Genomic DNA, 25,334 nt, shown 5'->3' with positions numbered 1-25,334 from the left:
CAAAGGTGGTATGTAAACCAGAGCTGTGACAGGAGTGAACTCTCCACATACTGAAATGGTCGGAGTGAACTCTCCACATACTGAAATGGTCTGGGTGGTCAGGCTTACTGACCAAGGGAAGCAGGAGCGGAGGCGGCGGTGGGGAGAGAGCACTGAGGTTTCCCATCCAGCGAGTGATGTTACAGTAACAAATACACCAGTGAGAAAATCCACTCAGTCACACAAGCTTTCATGCAAAAACTTGTCTAGCACCTATCATGTGCCAAGCACTGGTCAGGAAACACGGACAGCACAGAATAAAAAGGACCAAATCCTGGCCCTCACGCTGACAATCCAATGCTACTGTCACACACTAGCCAGCAAGTGTGTGAGCAACAGAAGTACTTCTCCTTTGCAAGAAAAATGAGGTGACATCTGAGCAAGAAATCTGTACGACGCTGCAAAGCAGGGGCTGCAGTTTCTGTAATAAAAATGGGAAATGTTTGGTCCATCATCTTCACTGGGTTAGGAAATGGATCAGTTAACAAAAGATCATTTGATAGGAACATGTAAATAACAAGCTTGGATACTGAAATACAATGAAACTGTGTGTTCTTGTTTTCGATGTTCCTCACTGCAGAGCAATGTACTAATTTATAGCACTGTTCTTCACATTACTTATTTTACTTCTTTTTCTGCAGGAAAAGTATGCATATGTGGTGGGGGGGTACTGGATTTATAAATATGGCATTTAAATGAATTTTAAAAGCATGAACTTTTCCTTTTTGTTAAAGATATTAAAGAACAAAAAAACACTACTTAACAAGACTACAAAGAAATGCATGAAGATTAACTGTTGGAACCCAAATGCACTGAAAGAATTTCAAAACCACGGCAATTATAAAAATTGTGACTATAATCAAAGATTAACATTTTTTAAGGTTTTTGATCATTAGATCTGTGATTTCTGAATAAGTTTTGTTTTCCTAAGGCAACATTTCCAATCAGGTTAGGAAAAACATACGCTTTGGGGATGGACAGAGTCCTAGATCATTTTACTCGCTCCTCTGATTTTACAGGCCAGGAAACTGAAAGCGAGGTGAAAGACCGGGCCGAGGTCACCCAGACAACAGGGCGCAGGGCCAAGGTGTCACGGTCTCTGGGCTCCGCGGGCACGGCCCCTCCCACTACACGGCAGTGAAGGTCGAAGACACGTATTGATTTTCTTTCATTCTAAAGCACACACTGCAAAACTGCAAATCTACAGAGTGGATCCCGAATCCTGACAACAGGGATGTGAACAAATGAGCACATTCCATCTATAGAGCTCTAATACACAGATGCAGGAATTACTTTTATAAACGCGAAGGACAAGCCTAACATTTTGTTCTCAACGTTTTTCGATATGGCTTTACTGAATAATGGCGCCAACCTGGATTCTGCAACGCTCGGTAAATCGCTGCTGTTGTGGCTGAGCTGTAATGTTAACCAACCAATTTAAAACCATTACCGACACAGAAACATGTATTTAGAGATTTTGTGCCAACTAAGAAACCACACAGTTTTTCAGTCATGTGTACAGGATACTCTATATGGAATGCTAAATTCTCAAAACCACACTGGTTTTTGGGGTTACCTTTCTTGATTGCTCATTTTGGCATACATGGCTTTAACCAATTCCGGGCTCTTCAGAAAATGGTCTGTAATAATCAAGAACCTAAGAGAAAAGGAGGAAAGGGTTAGGTTACTAGAAACATAGTAAAACAGACAAGGCCTTATCTACTTTATAGGCATGGTTTACGCATAAAGTACTCCTGTTGAATTTCTGAGTAGCTTCAATTAATCTTCAAATGTTTTAAGAGGGTCACATACTATTTTTCCATTAGCAGTGAAAAGACAATAAAAACCCTCAAAATATTTTTCTCCAATTTTACTTCTAAAAAATTTATCCCAGTGATTCAAATTTATTCAATTCAAGGAAAGGGCCTACCGTACTTTTTACTAATATCTAAGTTACGAAATGAAAAAGTTCACTATAGTTTAAATGATAAAATGAAATTTAGCTACAAGCCCGGGTATAACAAAACACATTAAATTCTTTTAGTCAAAAGTGTAGTGTTAAGATTAATCAGAGAAAAGACATGTCCTACTCTTTCCTGAAACACATGCCGCCAACAGCCACGGATACTGGCTCGACTGTCTACTCCTGAAGCGCTGTCAGCTCGACTGTCTACTCCTGAAGCGCTGTCAGCTCGACTGTCTACTCCTGAAGCCCTGTCAGCTCGACTGTCTACTCCTGAAGCCCTGTCAGCTCGACTGTCTACTTCTGAAGCCCTGTCAGCTCGACTGTCTACTCCTGAAGCGCTCTCAAGTTACCACAAAACATCATCACTGTCAAGCACCGCATTCATCGAAACTCAGAGATCAACCTGGGGAAGCCCTGAGGCAAAGATTATAAGCATACTTCTTCAAAGTACTACTGTGACAACTAAAAAGATTGAGTAGTACTATTAATTAACTCTGAATCGTATTTACCAGAGAGTATCTGAAGACTTAAGAACTAAGGAATATACTGCTCATAACCAAGGTTAGTACTAAGCATGACAGTAAAGCATTAACTATGTTGACAAACACAGTTTAATCACTTCTTAGTAAATAACATGATAAAAGTGTACCTTTTAAGTATGATAGTCAAATGAAACATATTAACTACCATACATAGGGTTACTTCATATAAAAGCAAAACTGAAACACATATTCTATTTCTCCTATAACCTTTCAAATAACTGAACAACACTGATATAAAATATTTCTAACAATAATGAATAATATTCAAGATTCTCAATTTTCACATCAACTTTGGTAGGTCATCTAAGTGTGACAATAGAGGTTCAGCCTATCAAACCAGGTATACAAAATTGTGATCCTGAAGTTCATTCATAAACCACCTACTTGGAGCTCAAAACATCTTCCCTCAAAAACTTTCATTCAAAAATGCAATGTTCCAAATACTGTGTGTAAGGGGCTAGGTCCCAGCCCCAACTCCAAACTCTAACAGTGAAGAAAGACACGTGCACAGATAGGTAATCAGAGAAAAATGCCTTCAGTGGAACACACAGCCACACATCACAGACTACAGAAACAGCGGAGTTCATCCAACAAGAGGGCTGGGGTGGGGGGCGGGGCGGTGGGGCGGGAGGTGATGGATGGTGCAGGAAAATCAAGAGTCGGCAAACCCCTAGTTGAAGAGGGAAGAAGAGCATTTAAATTAGAGGCGACAAAAAAGGACTTGAAAGGCGACATGAAGGAAAGAAGGGCCGTGTGCTCTTGCTGTTGTTAAGTCACTAGGTCGCGTCCAACTCTGTGACCCATGGGCTGTAGCCCGCCAGGCTCCTCTGCCCATGGAATTCTCCAGGCAACAACACTGGAGTGAGGTGCCATTTCCTCCTCCAGGCAATCTTTCCAAACCAGGCATCAACCCCACGTCTCCTGAGTCACAGGCAGATTCTCTCACCACTGAACCATCGGGGAAGCCCCATTTTCACCATAGAACTATTTAAAGGATAACAACTGTCACTCATAATTCATCAGTACCAATACAGGCAGAAAAAAGTATTCTGTCTGGACATCCATACAGACAACTGGAATTCTGTGCTACATTACCTTACCGTATATAACACTGAATGTCATAATCCTGGCTGCAAATAATATTATACACACCGAGCAATGGAGATGGAATGCCAGTGGGAGGCAGGTTTTTTCCTGACAACTCAAAAGTGGTCATTTAAATAGTTGTCAATTACCTGTTAAGTTTTTATTATGTTAGCTGCTGGGCCTGTTTTTCTAAATATAATATTACTCTCTGTTCTAGGGTACTGCACAAAGTTACAAGTAAATTCTCAACTTTCACTCAGATTTCATCGCACTGACTTTCTTACCCAATATCTGCTCCAGGGAAGAACCAAAGATAAAGACCTTCTTAACCAGAAGAGATCCAAACGTGGTTAACATATTCTAAGTGACAAAATTCAAATTTGTGATTAAATTATTTTACAGAATTACTATTTCTGTAAATGCAAAAATTTTGTGGTAATATTTTATGAGGAAGGTGGGGTCCCCCTAATCTGAAACATAAAATGCCACAAAGACATTTTACAGCCTGTAAGTAATACTCCAACTTTATGGAAAAACAGAACAAATTACCTTGGGAGAAGATCAAAAATACACTCCATCCAAAGCAGAAATCCAAGTAGAAAGGGCATTAGAGAAAGACATATTTACTTTACAAACAAAAAGGGCTAAAAATGGGATCCACTCCTAAGGCTTTTCTTGTTTTTTCAACATATGTTTAACTCTAACTTCTTGTTCAATTGTTGTAATTCAAGCTTTTACTCAGAACCTTTACCAGGAAAGTGACACCAACATGTCCTTAAGCAGTCGCGTGTCTACCAGGACACTTACGGCCATTCCGACTCAGGCTGCTTTTGGTGAGCTTCTACAACATCAATCGCAATATTGAGGTTTTCTTCCAGCTCCTTCATTCTTTCAGAATTCAGTGATGTGAACAAAATCATTGACGAGTAGGCAACAATTTTTCTGTCTGGATGATTTAGGCAAGATCTTCCAAATAAAGCAATCAGGATGTTAGCCCAATGATAAAATATGACAACTCATAAATGACAATAATCCAACTAACAAATTCAGTATACACTGACATTTCTAAGGATTTAACGAAGACTCACAACTTTGAAACATTATTTCTGGCAAAAATGGCAAATATAAAATCAGTCACAAAACAAAGTATCTGATATGAAAGCTGCAGTTGACTCAGAAGCAAAAAGCAAGTAACATCTGCTTAAAGAAAAAAATAAAGTGATTACATTTATAGAGCATTTAAACGCTCATTCTTATTAGAAAGAAAAATTAAAAGGCAAAAAAAGATACTTCCAAGACTATAGGCATTTCTTTAACAGTTTGAGGGACAGAATGTGCCAGGGAAAGATGATATATGGAGAACCTGGGAGTCAAAAGCCTCAGGATAACTCCTGGTTCCTCCATTTATCAGCTGTGTGACCTTAAAAGGTCAATGGATTATCAGCTGTCAATTCTATTACGGTCATGCACTATGGCAGGACTTCTTTTCATTTAAACCTCGTAATACTCTTCTGGAGGAGGTATCACCCTTTTTCACAGATGAAGAATGTGTTGACTTTACTTGCCCAAGGGCACAAAGCCAATACCTGCCAAAGCTGAGTTCAAACCTGGTTGTATCTGTCTCACAAACGCATAGAGAGTGAAGTCACATAACTTCTTTCAGTGTTTTTTGACACAAAAATGGAACACGATAGCAAGACCTCCTTGGCTTCTGTGAGCACCAGGTCTGAAACGAATGTACAACCACCAGGTAAACTCCGGCTGCCCTGTTCAGGACCTCTCCTGTGTTCCTATGACACCTGGCCTCCCCTGAGTTACATCCCTTTTTACACAATGACACGCTTCCAGGATGGGCTTTGGGGAGTAGTGGATATACCTACAGAGAAGGCAATGGCACCCCACTCCAGTACTCTTGCCTGGAAAATCCCATGGATGGAGGAGCCTGGTGGGCTGCAGTCCATGGGGTCACTAAGACTCGGACACAACTGAGTGACTTCCCTTTCACTTTTCACTTTCATGCACTGGAGAAGGAAATGGCAACCCACTCCAGTGTTCTTGCCTGGAGAATCCCAGAGACAGGGGAGCCTGGTGGGCTGCCGTCTATGGGGTCACACAGAGTCGGACACGACTGAAACGACTTAGCGGCAGCAGCAGCAGGATATACCTAAGTTACCCTTTCTCCAATCAGCTAATTCAGAACTTGGCAAATATGAGGTGCTCAGACAGTTTTAAAGAACAAATTCTCAAAAGTGAGCGGTGTTTATTTCTATAGCTTGAATTCCACCAACTCTTCCTTCCAACCTAAGCTCAATTATTACTAACCATAAAGATTTTTTGCCTTCAACTCTAGTGACAGGAGTTTGAGAACCAGTTACCAACGCAGTGAGACAGAGAGAGCATGAGATTTACCTCATCCTAACTCTGTACAGATGAGTCCAGAAAACCTACACAATCACAGCACAGAGTTTGGGCAGCTGGTATTTAAAAAGGGTAGGCTTGGACCCCGCGGGCAGCACAGGGCTCCCGCTGCAGCTGCGCCATTCACCAATGGTTAGCATCAGCTCCGCCATTTGTCCAAACGGAGACAGTGCCGCTTGCCCTGCAGGTACACTGCTGCTGTTGTTTAGTCACTAAGTTATGGAGCCTGCCCTCTGTCCATGGGACTCTCCAGGCAAGGATACTGGAGTGGGTTGCCATTTCCTTCTCGAGGGGACCTTCCCCACCCAGGGACCAAATCCGTGTCTCCTGCATTGCGGGCGGATTCTTTACCACTGAGCCACCAGGGAAGCACAGGGGACTTACGTAGGGTGGGAAATGCACAGTAAACACCAGCTCAGGGCCTCTGGACACCAGCTGCTCTGGTGCTTACGCTGTGGCCACCACCAAAGACACCCCCTGGTTGCAGCGGACCCCGGATCAGAGGCAGGCCTCCTGCTCCTGGACAGGCCGTTCCCGTGGCCATCACCCGCCCACCTTTCATCTCAAGGCTCCGTCTCTTATGCACTAACACAGCTGATCAATGCAAAGTAGTAAATCACCAGAAACAATACCATGAACCAGCTGAGACAAACACATTGATTTCCCAACATCTTACACTTGTCCGTATCTACCAAAACGCACAGCACTGTGCTGAGCACATAAGAAATGCTCAGTTAATAAATATGTGATTCATTCATCACCCATACTTCAATGCTTTATAATTTTTTCTTTTAAATTTTTTCCTTACTAAAACGTGTCCTTAACAGTATTTACATAACCAAAACTTTTATTCACATAAAGTAAAAACTGACCCACAATGAAGAGCACAAATCTTAAGTGTACAGCCCAATAAATTACTAGATATGCACACACCTATGTGACCACCACCCAGACCAAGATACTGAACACTCAACCCAGGGGACGCCCTCACGTCTTCTCCCAGCAGCTACTGAACCCGCCACCGCCCGCCAAGAGCAACTACTGCCCTGAGTTCTATTACCAAGGTTAGCTCTTCCTGTTTTGGAACTTCATCTAAGTAGAGTGATATAACTACAACCTTCTCAGAAGTCAGAAAAATTCTTATCAATATACTCACAAGAAGAGCTCTGGGAATGCATGCATCCAGACAACAGACTGGGAGTCTTCATTCCGGGAGGCGATGTTGCCGAGAAACTGCAGGCCACAGCGAAATGCTGAGGGTTGACAAGAGCAAAACAGATTTGTGACGAAGAGAGTCTGAACTCACTAAAATATATCCTGAAGAGAAATATTCCTCATATTATCCAACAAGAAGTTTCTGCTAGCTTCTCTCAACTGTGCAGGCCTCTCACCACAGGGAAACTTCAGGCATGACGCTAGTATGAAAACGCCTCACCAGAACAACGCATGCTGCTGCTGTTCAGTCGCCAAGTCGTGCCTGACTCTGCGACCCCACAGACTGTAGCCCGCCAGGCTCCCCTGCCCATGGGATTTCCCAGGCAAGAACACCGGAGTGGGTTGCCACTTCCTTCTCCAGGGGCTCTTCCTGACCCAGGGATCAAATCCAAGTCTCCTTCATTGGCAGGTGGCTTCTTTACGGCTGAGCCACCAGGAGAGCCCTCATCAAAACAATGTTCTCATACAAAAGTAACTAACTGTTAAAAAAGACTGTGACTGTAGGCACAGATTTACCTGTAATCACATTCAATATCACCGGAATATGTGTTCCAGTTGAAACAGTTACCCTTAGACTGGATTTAAAACATACATGTAAATACAAAGCTACAGAAGCACTGATGGTCAAAGAACGGTGAAAAGATACACAAGACAAACACTAGCCTATAAAGGTGGTCATACACCACTTAAAATCAGACATAGCGAACTTCAGGGCAAAAAGCATTATTCGAAGGTTTTTTAAAAAGTCATTTCAGAATTTATCAGAAAGGCATAATTTAAATTGGAATCACCTAATAACATGGTCTCAAACATATATAAAAGAAAAATGGACAAAAGTATAGAGCAAAGAGAAAAATTCAGTTAAATTCAGCAATAACAATATATTTTTCCCAGTAAATTATAAAACAAGCAGACAAAACGATCAGCATATTTAGAAGATTTGAGTAAGATTTAATAACAACCTAGTTGACATATTTAGACTTTCAGCAAATAAAATTGCAGAATTCTGGACAAAACCCAGCATGCTGTCAAGCGCAGGCGAGGACATGGCGCGGAGGAACCCTGGCTCACTGTGGGTGGGACGAGGCTCACGCAGTCACTTCATCACACAGTCTGGTGGCTGCTTCCAAACCCAAACAAACTCTCAGCACACAACTCGGCAGTCGCACTCCGTGGAATTTACCCAAAGGAAATGCAAATTTATGCCCATACAAAACCCTGCACATCAATGTTTACAGCAACTTTACTCCTAACTGCCAACACCTGGAAGCAGCCGAGATGTCCCTTCAGTAGGCGAATGGATAAATAAACTGAGGCCCATCCAGACGATGCAGTATTATTCGGCACTAGAAAGAAATGAGCGACCAAGCTATGAAAAGGAACATTAAACACCAAATGAAAAGCCAATCTGAAAAGGCTACATACTGCGTGAGTCCAAGTCTACAACATTCTGGAGAAGGCAGAACTATGGAGACAGTGAGCAGACGAGTGGCCGCCAGGGGTTGGGGGCCAGGAGGGGGTGTGAACAGGCGGAGCACAGAGGATCTTTAGGGCAGTGAAACTTCTCTGTATGATGTTACAATGATGGACACATGTGCTACACATCTGTCCAAATCCACAGAACATATATGTGTATACATGTTATTGCTGTTCAGGCGCTCAGTCGTGTCCAACTCTTTACAAGCCCACGGACTGCAGCCCGCCAGGCTCCTCTGTCCATGGGATTGCCCAGGCAAGAATATTGGAGTGGGCTGCATTTCCTTCTCCAGGAGATCATCAAATCCGCATCTCCTGCTTGGCAGGCAGATTCTTTACCGCTGAGCCACCCGGAAGTCCGTGTGTCTACATACACATACGTATGTAAGAAAAAGCACTCAAGCCCATGGGAAAACCACAAGATTGTACTACACACACACCAGACTAGCAAAAATTTCAGTTAGAGATAACAAAGCGTTCATGAGAACGCAATGCACTGGAAACTACAGGTTCTCTGAAGTCCTTTACACCCGTGAACAAAGCACATTTGAATTATTTTTGCCTGAGAACCAGCCACCAACTGCTTCCTCTTAGCTTCTCGGCCTGCTCTGCAGACATAAAGGCAGGTCTTCAGACGCCTCCTCCATCAGCTGGCCCAGCCCGCCCTGTGGGGAAGGGAGAGTTCCCCTCTGGTTCTGGGGACATCCTCTGGCCCGGCTTCTCCTGCTTCTCTGGGCTCACCTCCTGCACGAACAGCTTCTCCAGAGACGCGCTCCCGCACAGCAGGACAACCAGCAGTGTCCAGCAGCAGGAGCTTCCTCGAGACACTTCGAAGCCAGTTCCATGTCCTGGAAGCAGCCTGTGGACGATGTCCCCCTGTACCCCAGAGGGTGGGTGTCCAGCAGGTTCCACCAACATCAGCCCTCAGCGACTTCAGCACCACCACGCCCTCCACAAGGAGGCCTGGATCTCAGACCTCAGCAGGAGCGGGGAGCTCCTTCCTGAGACACTCATCTCAGCCCTGGGGCCCTGGCCGCTCCTCCTGTGTGCAATTCCTGTATTCTTCGGCATCCTCCTTACTTCTTAGTAGTCAATCCCCCGTTATCTCAAGCCTTTGTTACAGTTAGTAATTCTTCCTTTAAATTTTCCCTTTTCACATTGCAATGCGGCTTCCGTCTCCTGGTTGCACCCCAGCTGGTGCAGAGATGGCGAAAAGGGCCCGGCAGCAGGGAGGAAGGGAAAGGGGAGCAAGAAAAGGTGTTGTCAGGCACAGCCTTGGAAAACACACACAGCTCAGCCCGCCAGGACCGTGTCATCAGACAAAGAAGCCAAACTATCCTTTAACAAAGAAAATTTAATATCTGGCCATTAGTTAAACTAAAAAGGCAACACTGAGGTAACAAGGAGGTTAAGGCTACAGGAAACTACCACTCACCACCCTTAACACTGGAGACCCAAGGGGAAGGGGTGAGGCTCTGAGCACCCAGGAGCCTGGGGGCTCCGCAGAGGGGGCCCAGACCTCCCTGAGCGCGGGGCCTCAGCAAGGGCCAGGCTGGCTGACAGGTGTCTCAGAGGGAAAACCAAAAGGCTCCTGGGGGAAGGGAGCTAGAAAGGGGGCCGTTCGAGGGAGACACGAGTGGGGAGCCGTCGCTCTCCTTCCTGCTGCCTCCACTCAGCCACGAGATCCTCCGCTGGCTGAACCTCACAGAACACGGAGGAGACACGAGTCTGTGGACACCGCTTACCCCAGCAACCCTGAACGGCACAGATGGCTAAGCTCAAAGCTGCGCGACGACAGTCTCGGAACCAGAGCAACGCCCAACACTGGACAATCACTGATGCCACTCGCACTGTGCTTAAGTGCTTTATTTACATAGACTCTTATTTACTATAACTTCCACCATGTGGCAGGGATCGTCATCTCCATCTTATGGGTGAAGACACGGAGGCACAGTGGTCCAGCACATGGCCCAGGTCAGCAACAAGCCAGGGCCCTGGCCCACAGTGGCTGCCGCCCCGGACCGCACACCCAGGAGGACAGACAGCCGGCCACTTCCCACGGGCGCCCGACCCCGGTGTGTAGTCTGCAGTCGCAGACACTGCTGTGGACGCCTGGCCGCCCACCCCTGCCCCAGCCCCGCCTCAGCTCACACCTGAGACCGCAGGCCAGTGCCTCACGGGCCCCAGCTCCGCCCGCCCGGCACCCATGCTGCGGGGTCAGCGCCCACAGCCTCCTGTTTGCTGTTCTTGTAGTGGTTCCTTCGGGGCCAGGGCGGCCCATACAGGCAGAGTGGAGGGTCGAGAGCCCGAGTGAAAACAGAGCGGGACACTCCTGAGGAAGGAGCACAGGCATGAACACAGCCTCCAGAGCCGAGGCGGGAGGCCAGAGGCGACAGTGCCAAGAGGCACGCGCTGTTTCCTAAGAGCGGACGCCTGCGTTCTGTCTGCATCATCCCACTGAACCCCACAACACCTCCATAGCCTCGGGGGCGACAGCATCCCCCTGTGCACAGTCACCAGAGCTCGGAAGAGCGGGTCACCAGCCCGGGCCACCAAGCCCACAAGTGGCAGGAGCAGGACGGGTGAGAACAAGCTGCAGCTCCTCCCAGGGACGGCGACCAGCTCGTCGGGAAGGAGCCACAGGAGAAGCTGGGATGAAACCAAGGCCCTGCTCCCTTAATGGAAATCCCGCCAGGCAGCAACCAGGGGACATTTTCAAGGGCAGAGGACTTGCAGGCTTCCACCCTCCTAGACCCCTGCTCTGCTGGGCATGTGGGGCTCTGTCCTCAGGCTCCCGAAACCCAGGCCTCCCTTCAAAGCCCGTCGCTGCTGCTCTAGCACCTCAGAGGCAGAGCAGCTGTGAAGATGGAGAAGGCCGAGGCGTGTGAGCGGTCTGTGCTAGTCACTTATTCAGAGTAACGCGACTTTGGCCGCTCAAAGCAGAGTTGCGAAACTGTGGGCAAAAAGCAAAACACTGAGATAAAAAAAACTATGCAAACAAAATGCTGAAGCAAGACCCTCAAAACTGAATTAAGTTAACATTTAATCTAAAATAAAGCAGGACGCAAGACTGCAAGCACACGTTCACACCCTACTCACAGACACTAAGATGACTGAAAAGCAGCGTCTAACGCAGCCTGCACAGATGACGACGGTTATTTTTCTTCTCATTTTTTTGGGCTTTTAAAAATTACTCTCTAAGTCCGCCAAGAAGAGTGCCTGACTGACTAATGACCGGCCATGGGAGGGAAAAAGGGTGCTGGCATACATTATGTGTCACACTTGGACAAAAAGATAAATTCTTATAGAAATTAAATAAGGAGAAATTACTGGACAGAGGGATGAGCCAGGGAATAAGTCCCGTTTCTCTGGGTTTTTTTTTTGCCTAATCCTCTTTGGAATCAGATGAAAAATTGTTTTGATGATAACTCCAGAGATGCATATTAAGGCCTTGTAAAAATTTATTTATTTAAAAAATTACTCTATAATAAAATTTTATAAAATGTTCATAATAAAAAAATCATTTTAATCTTGTCATAGTTTAAAATGACATTAATATTTCTTCTGAATATTTCAGAATATTAACACTGAAATCCTTGTAAAATTTTAACACACACAAGAAGAGCCAACAATATAAGTTAGTCTGAAAGCCAACGAACCCAACAACTCATGAGGCAACTAAAAATTAGCTCTCTGAATCAGAACACAATTCTGGAAAGGAAAAGGTTTAAAGACATGCTAGAAACAAGAAAAGAAAACTCAAGGCAAGTACAAATGACAGTTTACTTTTACCAAACAGCTTATCAACTGATCTTTATGTAAATATTGCAAATGTTACAAAGCCCCTCAAAAAGCCCAACATTATTTTTATAGATTAGGGAAGAACAAAGGCCAAAAACAACACCAATAACTCAATTAAAATAACTCATGCCTGTGTTTACATAAAATTTGATGAGCATAAGATATTCGTCACACCACTGCAATTATTCTCTGAAAATAATACTCTAAATATTATTTTGACAACGTAATTATAGTTCTTACCTCAAGAGCGGTAACAAAACTCTGGCACCAATATCCAGCTAAAAATCTATGAAGAATAAGGTTCTCACAGAAAAAGAATCAAAAGAGAGTACAGGCGCTGCATTAGGAGCTAGAACACTTTTTAAAAAAAGATTTTATTAGGTTTGAACTTACGCACTACAAAATGTGTTTAAGTTTCATCGTGGCACCAAAGTTTCGTTCTTGAATCCAAATAAGACTCATTAACTTCACTGGCTGCCTCTTTCAAGAAGGCATGAGAAACATCACTTCCATTCCCCTCCCTGCCTCAGTAATATCCTTCCAACTCCACTAATAAACACAAGTTATCTACTTGAAATTGACACAACTGAAAAACTAAAGGAGACCTAAACAAACGCAAGAGATGTCCCACACTCATGGGCCAGAACACTATCGTTAAGGTGGCAGTTCTCCCCAAGTGGGTCTACAGATTCAACGTAACTCCTAGTATCCACAATAAACAAATAGCTCTCACAACCTGACAACGAAATTTAACAGCCCAATTAAAAACTGGGCAAAGAATTTGAATAGACAGTTCCCCAAAGATTTATAAATAACCAAAAAGCGCATGAGAAGATGTCCAACACCGTCAGTCATTAGGGAAACGCACACCAAAACCACAGTGAGACGCACTTCACACCCACGAGGGTGACTATAATCCAGAGAAAGGAAACAAACGTCAGCAAGGATGTGGAGAAACTGGAACCCTGCTGGTGAAAACATAAAAGGAAAAGTTTGGCAGTTTCTTAAAAAATTAAATATAAAATTGATGTACCAATTCCACTCCTAGGTATATACTCAAAAGAACTGAAAAAAACAGGCACTCAGATAAACACACGTACACGCATGTTCGTGGCAGCATTATTCTAAATAGCCAGAGTGGCCCAAGAGTCAAACCATGGAAACAATGAATGAACAGATGGACAAAAATGTGGTCTGTGCATCCAACGGAATATCACTCAGTCATAAAAATAAACGAAGCACTGACACACGCTCAATGTGGATGAACCTCAAAAACATTATGCTAAGTGAAAAAAAGCCAGACAAGAAAGGTCACATAATTCTATGATTCCATTTATACGAAAAATCCAGACTTGGCAAACCCAGAGCGACGAAATGCAGAATGGTGGTGGCCAGGAGCGGGGAGTGGGAAGCAAGCTCTCAGGGGATGAGAACCTCTCAGTCAGACAGAGGCGGTGGCTGTACAACACTGTCAATGCACCAAATGCTACCCAACTGTTCACTTTCAGGTGGTGAATTACATTACGGGAATGTCCCAGCAGCAAGAAACGCATTAATTACTGATACAACTGCAACTACCCGGACTGTGAACAACTCTCAATGCGCCGTACGTAAAACAGGTCTATAAAGATGGACTCTCTCTGACTGGTAAATATCAACGAACAGCCAAGCCACCAACCAAATGACTAACTTATTCATCAATGACAAACTAGTTCATTAACAGTTTTGGAAACTGGCTCCTCAGATTTTTCTGTTAGATCATCTATCTGCTTCAGGGAACAGAAAACTGATCCTGAGAAGAAGGAACAGAATCATCTTTTATCCTATACTGTAAACACCAAGTAACCGATCTTCCGCAGCCACTGAGGGACCGTGGAGAACAGGAGAGCACATCCTATTACATGCGGACAGACGGTGGAGCAGAGGGCAGAAAGCGCTGGGAGGAGAGCTGACCTCTGAGTGGGCGAGTGGGGACGGGATCCTAGCACCGTGGAGGAGGCCGGCTCCTCACTAATAGTTATTTAATCACAGCGTGTGTGCAGCTTCCTCCGGGCATCTTATTTAGGAATCCATCATTATGAGAGAAGCCATCTCCTGCCCACCCGAGTTCCTCAGCTCTGTCAGGGACATACTACCCACCACATCATACTTCACAGCAATTACAAAACGTAGTACATTCTGAACTCCCTGTCTGAATTACCACACCACAGTCCGACTTCAAAAATAACTGCCTTTCCAGGCAAGGGAGTGAAATCTGTATTTTATTGCTGATCTTTAATCCTCTAATTTGAGCTCTGAGGCTTTTGCTTTATCATAAAATGGAGCTATGAAAATACCTTTAAATACATAACATTTTAAAACATGTTACAACCTAATCCTACACCCTGCCAAATTGAGAATACTCAAGAAATTACTGCTGTTTCAAAAAACTTAGAGCAAACACTTTGTGTACAAATTCCTGCATGATTTAATTAGTTCGAAAAGTAACTACCGGGCCTTTCCTGGTGGGCCAGGGCTTAAGGCAAGACCCCAAGCTTCCAATGCGGGGGTGCCAGTCTGATCCCTGGTCAGGGAACTAAGGTCCCACATGCCATGTGGTGTAGGCCACTCCCCAAAAACTTTAAAAATCAAAAACAAATAAGTAAATAGTTACAACATCCCAGAGGAAGAATTCTAAATCAAACAGAATGATGCGGGAATCTTAACAAATGCGTCTTAAATGAAAATACTAAGACATCACAGGAGGATGAGAATTATTCCAAGCCAGGCAGCACCTCCAGCAGCTCACTTAGCCTGTCTCCCATGGGCCTCGGTTTCCAGGCCTGTGCAGAAAAATGATCAGCTCAAATCCTCTCTCCACCTTCCCACAGCAGCGTCCCACTAACACACACAGAAGTACACTTCACTTTATGTAAGCATAGGCATTAAGAACTGTGTATAAATTAACTTATAAATCAAATCATATTTTAAATACAGCTGGAGATTTCTCATTTAAAAATAATGACTCATTGAATTATTGCTAAAAAAGAATTTTCTTCACCTCCAATCTAGTACATTTTATAAACTGGATATTTAATACATTTGAAACGTTCTTATTAAATAACAGGTTTACCAACAAGTATTTCAATTCTTAGGGTAAAGAGACCATCTGTTAAAATTCTGTTTTTTAAAATATAATGTTATGATAATAACCCCTGTCCAAAGGAGTTGTGCTGATGCAAGTAGCCCAACAACCAAAAACCTCCCAAAGCCTGGAAGGAGTTCCTGTCTTCATATTAAGGAGCATGGTTTCCTCTTAATCCCACATCAGCAGCTATTAACAATCAGAGCTAACTTCCTTCTCTGTCGTGCTATACATCTGACTTATTTAATATATGTCATGCAAGGCTGCCCTCACTGGAACATAAGCACCCTGAAGACAGACATGTCTGTATGCTATGGTCACTGTTCAGATCACACCCAACACCCAGGAGAGGGCTTGACACACCACACGTGTTAAAAGACACTCCCTCTGCTAGAGCTGCCTTCACAAAGCACCACGGACTGAGGGGCTTGAACAAGAATTTGTTTTCTTCCAGTTGGCAGGCCTGGTTTCCTGAGTCCTCTCTCCTCGGTTTGCAGATGGTCATCTTCTGTGTTCTCACGAGCTCAGTCCCCTGCGCCTGTCTGTGTCTTAATCTCCCCTTCCTGTAAGGACCCCAGTCTCGCCAGATTAGGGCCCACCCCTGAGACCACACTTCATCTTAATCCTCTGTGTAAAGGCCCTGTCTCCACAGGCAGTCACATGCAGAAGTGCACCAAGGCAAGGACTCCCAATGACTGCAGGAGGGACGGACACAGCCTACAACAGAGGAAAGGAAGTTACTACAACTCTCTTTTATGATCACTCTTCAATATCACTGATGAAGTTTCTGTTTCACAATATACAGAACATTTGCTCTAATGAACGATATAATACTCAAAGCAGTGGTATTTAAATCCTTGTCAAAGATATAAATAATCCACAATTCACACTGTCAGTTACCTGTCAACAGGGAGTCCTGTTCCACTCGTAGTTCACGAAAAAGAAGAATCAAGTCAACAGCAACGCCAATTGTACCCAAGTTCCTGCATAAGGTGTTCAAAAAAGACAAAGTCAGACACATTCCTGTTCTTAAACCTGCACTTTGAATGATGATCCCAAGAATGCAGAGACCACTGGCTAACAGTTCCTACGGTGGGCAGATTTATGGCCCTCCAAGGTACCCACATCTTCATCTCCTAAACCTGTCCATGTGTCACTTCACGTGGCAAAGGAGACTTCTGCAGTCGTGAGTAAATTAAGGACCTTGAGACGAAAAGACTATCCCAGATTAACCACGTGGCCCCAGTATATCACACGGGTCTTATAAGAGTCAGAGAAGGTAGCCATGAGCCAAGAAATGCAGGAGCCTCTAGAAGCTCAAAAAGGCCAGGAAAAGACTCTCTTCTAGAGCCTCCAGAAGGGACTCAGCCATGCTGACCCACTGTAGACTTCTGAGCCCCACAACTGTGAGATAATAGATCTACGTTGTGTTAAACCACTAAGCTTTAGTAATTTGTCACAGTAGCAACAAGACACTGACTTGGGTAGCAAAAACGGGGTGCTGCTGTAACAGATAAAAAATACACGGAAGTGGTTTTGGACTTCTGTGACAAGCAGAGGCTGGAAGACTTTTGAGAAGCATGACACGAAAAGCCAAGACGCCTTGAACAAATCACTGGTAGAAACGTGGACACTGAAGGCACCGTTGGTGAGACCCCAGAAGGAAGTGAAGGACATGGGCATGGAAACAGTCCTTTTACTGCCGTGGCAGAATCTTAGCAAAAGATGGAACTGGTATTTAGCTGAGCTGATTTTCAAGTGACATACTGACGGTGTGGCCTGATTCCCTCTTGCTGCACATGGTAAAAATGCAAAGAGAGATAAAGCAGACTAAGAGGGAGCCAGGTATAATTTGGGAAACTCTTGATCCATCCAGAATTGATGCTTTTGAACTGTGGTGTTGGAGAAGACTCTTGAGAGTCCCTTGGACTGCAAGGAGATCCAACCAGTCCATTCTAAAGGAGATCAGCCCTGGGTGTTCTTTGGAAGCAATGATGCTTAGCTCAAACTCCAGTACTTTGGCCACCTCATGCGAAGAGTTGACTTATTGGAAAAGACTCTGATGCTGGGAGGGATTGGGGGAAAGAGGAGAAGGGGATGATAGAGGATGAGATGGCTGGATGGCATCACCGACTCGATGGACATGAGTTTGGGTGAATTCCGGGAGTTGGTGATGGACAGGGAGGCCAGGCGTGCTGCTATTCATGGGGTCGCAAAGAGTTGGACACAACTGAGTGACTGAACTGAACTTGTCCATCCAGATAGCAAAAGACGCTGAAAACTAGAACGTTCACTGTTAGGAAAGTGTGCTCTGGAGAGAAAGCTGAGGGTGTGGCTGGACAACCTTTTGCTAATGACTTGGAAGAACTCCAAGATGAGTGTTCCATCACCCAGAGAGCTCTTTAAGGAGATCAGGAATGTTCCGCATCCCCCTCGGTCATCTCAGCAGAAATCAGGAACAGAGATGGGTCATCTCAGAAAGCTCGACAGCACACTCTCTACTGCCCACTGGTGCATAAATCCCCATGACGTGCACTTGAGGCCCACAAGGTTTTTAAGAATGTCACACCAGTAGAAACCCTGCCGACGTGGATGAAATGCACAGAGAAAGAATGAAAGAAGACTGATAAAACTATTCGGGTGAAAATATGTGTTACCCTTACCCTTCAAGAAAAAGGCAAGATGACTCTGTGGGCAGAGCCTCAAGCCACAGAGGATTATTCCCAAGCCTCAAAACCTGAGTTTGCCCAAGTGGATTTTGAAATTGCTTGGGACCAATGACTCCTCTCTTCCCTCAATTTTCTCCTTTTTTAGAGGATAATGTCTAAAACTGCTACCCTATGCCTGTCCCTCCACTGTATTTTGGGAGCAGACAGCCTGCTGTCCAGTTCCACGAGCTCAAAGATAAAAAGGAATCCTGCCCCGGAGTGAATCACACCCAGAATCTCAACCATATGTAATTCAGACGGTAAGACTTGGGACACTAATGAGACTTAGATAAGATTTTGCACTTGAGTTGGTGCTGTAACAGTTGAAGAATTTGAGGGATCTCAAGATGAGATGAAGGTATTTTGCACATAGTATGGACATGAATCTTTAGGGGCCAAAGGGTAGACTGTGCTAGGTGAAATAATGGTCACTGAAAAACGTCCACATACTAAACTTGAAACTTTAGTTTATGTTACCTCACATGGCAAAAGAGGTGTGCTATAATAAATATATACTTAATCTTTGTCCCCAGGTTTCTGGCACAGAGCTCCTGATATCCTTGAAGTCCTTGTGTGACAGGAAGGGCTCTCGTTAATCCTAACAAGCCCCCTCCTCAGTTTATGCTAATATATTAGATGACTATCACTGGGCCTGTAGACGGCTTCAGGAGGGAGCTGCTGCCACAGGAACCAACCATAAGATCAGATCAGACAGCTGACACTTTCAACCCCAACCTCCCATTTCAGAGGAAGGGGAGACAGCTGGAGACTGAGTTCAATTACCATTGGCCAATGATCCAATCAGTCGTGCCTATGTGACAGAACTGTCACGAATAATCCTAAACAATGAGTTTGGAAAGGTTTCAAATGGGCTGATGAACACACCAAAGTGTCCAGAAGACGGCAGGCCTAAAAAAGGCCTACAAGTTCTGTGCCCGCCCCGCCTGCGCATCCCTTCCATGTGACTGTCCCTTTACAGGACGCTTGCAACAGAATGTAAAGTGCTTCCCTGAGTCAGTCTACTGAATTATCAAACTTGAGGGGCACCCTGAGAAGCCCTGAGTTTGCAGTCGGCTGGGCAAAAATGTACCTGGGGACCCCATTTGCACCTTGCATCAAGTGGGACAGTCCTGTGAGATTGAGTCCCGAAGTTATGGGACCTGACACCACTGATGTGAGGTAGTTAGGGTCAGACTGGATTTGAATTGTTGGACTCCCAGCTGGTGTCAGAGAATAAGAACTGGTAAGAAAATACAAGAGACCTTTCTAGGTATGATTAACGATTTGAAGATGGGAAGATTATCTTGAATTACTAGGTGGGCCTCATGTAACTATAATGGTCCTTATCAGAGGGACACCAGGCGGTCAGAGTCGGAAAGACTGGAAGATGTTACAGTGTTGCTTTGAAGATGGGAAGACGGAGCCATGAAGTAAGGAAAGCAGGCAGACTCTAGAAGCTACTAATAGATAAGCAAGAGAATGGATTCTCTGCTAGAGACTCAGAAGGAGCCAGCTCTGCTGACACTTTAACTTTAGGTCGGAAAAATGGATTTTGGACTTCTGAACGCTAGAACTGTCAGATAATAAATTTCTGTTGGTTTAAGTTACTATATTTGCAGTAATTTGTTACAACAGCAAAAGAAACTCATATAGCTCCCTACAGTCTTCACTTCTCAACATGAATCAGAATTAGGCCAAGACGTTCACTGCTAAAGACAAGGGTCAGGGTGGGCGTGCAAAGGCTAGGACCCTCTCTCCCCTCCCCGAGCCCAGGTGGGCAGAGGGTCAGGGTGGGCGTGCAAAGGCTAGGACCCTCTCTCCCCTCCCCGAGCCCAGGTGGGCAGAGGGTCAGGGTGGGCGTGCAAAGGCTAGGACCCTCTCTCCCCTCCCCGAGCCCAGGTGGGCAGACAGCACTGCCCCTTTCCTCTATTCGAATACGGGGCCTTGGAAGAGAAGACACCGCTCCCCTCTCTGCCCTTGCCTTTACACATACAAACAGCAGTCGGGTGACTGGGCGCACTGCCTGCTTCTATCGGCCAGATTCGGGGAGGAGATAAATGCAACTTCATGACATGCGAATTCTATGAAACTCAAATTTCGAGGCTCACAAATGAGGTTTTACTGGAACACAGCATATGCGTTTGTTCACGTACAACGCATGGCTGCTTTCACACTACAATGGGAGAACCGAGCCATTCTGACAGAGACCACAGAGCCTGAACTATTCATTTGGCTCTCTGCAGTAACAGCACAGCAACCCCAGCAATAGGGGTCATATTTACAGGCAGGGCTAACTGCTTTTAACAGTCTTCTCTGAGTACTTCCTGAAATTTCATATGACTCAGATTGTTTGCTCTGCTGTATTAAATCCCGTGTTCCATTCAGCCTTGGCAAAAAATAATTCCTGTCCACACAAAGTGCAATTTTCAGACAAAGGATATACAAAGACCTAGCCCCTAAGAGCATCCTACTTTTTAATTAACTCTTTAATAACTTAAAACATCAGAAAAATACATTTTGCTTGAGATCTGAACCTTGACAGGCTTGGCAACATCAGCTTTAGCTGAGGTTGACTGGACTCTCTCTTGTACTTCTGACTAGAGGAAATGAATGGTTCTTCCAGGAGCTGACGCCCCAGATGGTTAGAATTTCCATCCAGGGCTCTCCTTCCCTCTCCTGTCACACTACAGGCCTCCACTTACAGGGAAGTGACAAAGTACACTCAGTTCTGGCCTGCTGCATCTGGCTATAGCCAGTTACACTTCCTCAGTGTTAACTATCACCACCAAGGTTAGTACTGTGTCTATCCATTTACCTGCACAGGGTGCCATGTTCAATTCTGTGCTGAAGTTAAATCCTCGCCTTCCCCCCTGCCCTCTCCTTTGATCTAAAGAATCTCATTAATCATATCCAAGCCTCAGGTGTAAGACGGTCCAGGCAGTGAAGGGAATCCCCCTACTGGCTTCTGCACCAGCTTAACTTCACTCATCCTGGCAGTTGACAGCAAGGCCCCTGGGCTCTGTCTACACTCGAGTCCAGGAAATAAAGATGAGCATGCTCTATGGCTTCTGACTTCCCCTCAAGTAAAAACTTTTAATAAAAAGTAGATTCCATAAAACCAAAGAGGAAAGGTGCTCAGTTCTGGGAGCAGAGTGTAACGTGTAAAAGAACAAGAACAGCGCAGGGCAATTTTCTCGCTCATCTCTGTAATTACATTTTAGTTGTACATTGTAAGTTAAGTGGAAGTAAAGCTGGCAAGTTTACTGGATCTTAAGGAAAGCTGAGAAATTCACAATGTGAATTTCATCTCAGAAATTCACAATGAGCTCCCGGTTCAAAGTAAAGTCAAGAGCAACTAATTAAAACACGAAAACTAATTAAAATATTAACAACTAATAAGTGAAGTCTAGAACTGCATATGCCTTTAGGCAGGCAGAATCAAAGGATCAAAGATAAGTTCAAATCACTTTTATGTAGAAAACCAAATACCTCTAAACTTATAAACGCAAGTAAGAAACGGAAGCAACCTTAATGTTAAACGTGCTGTCCCTTTACATACTCATCTAAGAGTTTCCCACGGCAAGTCCTACAGAGAACACTTGTCCCCGAGACGCGGAGAGAGTCTGAATAAAAACAGGCAGCTGTGATGCCAAAATCATTTCTACTGGACAAGCCAATACGGCAGAACCAGCACGCAGACACAAAGAAATACAATCAAAGCATGCATGAGTGCTAGGTAGCTTCAGTCATGACTGACTCTTTGTAATCCCATGGACTGTAGCCCACCAGGCTCCTCTGTCCATGGGATTCTCCAGGCAAGAATACTGGAGTGGAGTGCCAGGCCCTCCTCCAGGGGATCTTCCTGACCCAGGGATTGAACCCACATCTCTTGCATCTCTTGTATCTCCTGCATTGGCAGGCAGGCTCTTTACTACTGGTGCCAGCTGGGAAGCCCATATAATCAGAGGCATGAAGGTAACTAGAAAGAACAGTACCTGATTGAATTCTGGTTCACAGAACACTCAATACAGGCATTCCGGAGACACCGGAAGCATTCCGTTATCAGCTGCAGACTGGAAGCCAGATGCTCCACTTGAGATGGATCTCTGCAGGCCAGCTCAACAGCATGAGAAGATTTCTTTAAGATATCCAGGACTCTCTGGAAGATAGTTCTGGGTGCTGTATCTCTGAAAAATGATACAATTGTTGCACATCAGTTAAAAAAAAAAAAAAGACTAATTTCCAAACGTCATTTTCAGAACAGTGCGTGTATCGATAACTTAATTTTGTGGGGAGGTAGGTCAGGCCTATCTGCTTCAGCTCCTTGATTTATGACACAAAAGAGCTACAGAGACTAAGCGACCCATCAACCGTTCCCTGTATTATCTCACTGAAGCTTCATGTTCACCTCATGAAGCTAACACTGTCCTAGCCATTTTAAAGATAACTGAACAGAGCAAGGAGTCTGAGTAACCTGCCCTGGTCACTAAGCTCACAACCCTTGGAGCCACAATCCCCACTGAAGCGGACTTCCATCCCCACGACAGCCCACATCCCGTTTACAGTGACTGTGTACGGTCAGCTCTGTCGGTTTTGAGACTGCACCCAAGTACTGCATTTTGCATTCTTTTGTTGAGTATGAGGGTTACAGATTTGCTCTCAAAACAGAAGCTCTGCATCTCCTGTTCTGGACAGAGGGTATAACCATGTCCTCTGTCAACCAGTATCTGTACCTAAAGTAAAATTGTGAGAAAGAAAACTCATGAAGGATTGCCTGAGGGGCAAGACACTATCCATTCTCAGATACAGCAAGCCAGCAGCAGGTCTCTGAGCTTATGCATGTGCAACCACACAGATGGGGGCTTGGGGAGTGGGAAGGAGGGAAGGAGACGGAAGCAGAGGGAGAGAGAGAGAGAGAGAGTTGAGAGAAAGCCAGGGTGAGTGCCCTTCCCGGGAGAGCGGTTCCCTCCCGCGCAGCCCGCACCTCGGTTCCCACACGCTGCTCACGCTCCCACATGCTGCTCCTGGCTAGCATCTCCAAGTTATGAAGAGAAGAATTTTTGTGTGCAACACGGAACCTAAATGCCAGCCAATTTCCTCATTCCATGAATCCCCAAGAGAAACAAGAATCTGCTTTAACAGTAGAAGACAGATTGCTGTTAGACAATTGAAGAGATGCTCACAGCTCAGCTCTGACCACGTGGGGTTTCTCTCTGCACTCTCACTGTGGAGTGAAGGGGAACACTTCACCCCTGGATGAAGCCAGACCACCGGAGGTGGGGGGAGCCGGGGGTGAAGTGCATTCCCACAGAACCACCGCACGGAAGCGCCCCAAGCCACTGAGACACCCGCTCTGGGAGCTGCAGGACCATATAAATACTTGTGCTCCAAGTGCCATCTTTGCACCTTAAGGATGGACAGAATAAATCACATTATTCATCATGTCCTCTTCCCTGTCTTTGCCTTTAAGAAGCAAGGAGTCAAAGCCACCACCCATATTTAACACTACAAACCCCTCAGCATGACTTCTGAGTGCTAACCCTCTTTTTCCTAAATGGCTTTTCCCTCCCCTCCAACTTCCTCCCTTACCTTTTATCTAGCTGTATTTATTTATTTTGGCTTGGTAACTTGATTATATTACAGATATCAAATCATATTACATTTCCCCCAATTTGTATACTGTTAGACTACACAAAATTTATACACAAAAATTATAGTTCAAGTTTAGCAAATCTCTTTAGAGTTACTCAGTGTCTGAAGTTGTGGAGTAAGTACCCTGAGTGGCAAGCGGGGCCAGGTGTGGGCTGTGGAAAGCAAGAAGCCTAAGGCCTATCATTTCTGCTCCAGCCTACGGCTAGCAGAGGCTTGGGGAAAGGGGACACACCCACCTATTTTAAAAGATGAGCTAGATTTTCATGTTAAATCTGATTTCTAAACGTTGGCACCTATTTCAATAATGTAAAAAACACGAAAAAAACAAGCACGGTTCCTACTTCTTGATCTGTGCTCCAAACCAAGGAGAGCTTCCATGGAGTGTCAGTCGGTTATTTCTGATGAGCTACAAAGTATTTTTTTTCAAAAGCACTTCAAATTTTGTTTCAGAGACAGAGTATAAATTAATCAACTAAACTTGGAAATTCCCCCAGGAAATAACTTGCCCCCTTCTCCCTGCCATCAGCCCTCTCTAAACAAGGACCATGAAGCTTCAACTCAGGTCTCAGTGACTGAGTAACCAACTAAAAAGGTCAAAGTTCAGAGCCGTAGCTTAGTCCAGCCTCAGAAACCATATAAAACAATGAAGTATGTAAGCCACTTTCAGAGACAATAACATTCACTAACTCCATCAAGACAGCTCTAAAGAGCACTGCTGAGGGGCAGGAAATTCCCCATTCTACCCATCTTGACTACTCCAGGTGGGACTAACAATAAAATCGACAGAGTAACAAGAGAAACAGAAGTTTTAATTTGTGTGCACGGAGGTCTCCTAGAAACAGGACCAAGAAAGTGGGCCAGAGCAGGCAGCTTCTATACTTTTTAGACAAGACAAGGATACATTTGTGAGGAATTGAGAGAACAAAGAAGCAGGCTTGCGTGCTTAGTTAGTGAAGAACCTAACCAGAGCCTGCACTCGGTGGTAAATTCCAGAAGATACCGGGTTTGCTCACACAGGCTTGGGGCCCTGAATCCGCCTCTGGGGACAGGGGCCTTCTGCCTCGGGGGTCAGGGAGGGTGCCTCTCACATGGAGATTTACTGCCTGCTTTCAGACACAGACAAGGGGGATCAGAGGGTCCCTCCTGCATCAGCTCTTTCTTGAGTAATTTTAATTCAAAAAACTCAACATGCCATTAAGGCTTATTTGGGGAGGCGTGCTCTGGGCTCCAACAGTACTAAATATAGAGCAGGCCCTATTAATACACAAAGAAAATACCCAAGGGTTTAAAGTATTCTGAAGATGCCA

The 25,334-nt window shown here is 44.9% G+C and overlaps 1 protein-coding gene across 1 annotated transcript in view; it reads right to left on the bottom strand.

Annotated features, from left to right (window-relative positions):
• ATXN10 (ataxin 10) overlaps positions 1–25,334 on the bottom strand; it is a 141,005-nt gene that overhangs the window by 92,637 nt on the left and 23,034 nt on the right. The window contains exons 2-6 of the mRNA XM_061418852.1: positions 22,371–22,562; positions 16,568–16,650; positions 7,208–7,304; positions 4,441–4,599; positions 1,616–1,696 (exon numbers count right to left, since the gene is read on the bottom strand). Of these exons, the coding sequence (XP_061274836.1) occupies positions 1,616–1,696; positions 4,441–4,599; positions 7,208–7,304; positions 16,568–16,650; positions 22,371–22,562 (612 nt within the window). The remainder of the gene's footprint in view (positions 1–1,615; positions 1,697–4,440; positions 4,600–7,207; positions 7,305–16,567; positions 16,651–22,370; positions 22,563–25,334) is intronic.

This window comes from Bos javanicus, chromosome 5, assembly GCF_032452875.1.
Source record: "Bos javanicus breed banteng chromosome 5, ARS-OSU_banteng_1.0, whole genome shotgun sequence".
Lineage (NCBI taxonomy): Eukaryota > Metazoa > Chordata > Mammalia > Artiodactyla > Bovidae > Bos > Bos javanicus.
This window is presented reverse-complemented; position numbering and strand designations above follow the sequence as displayed.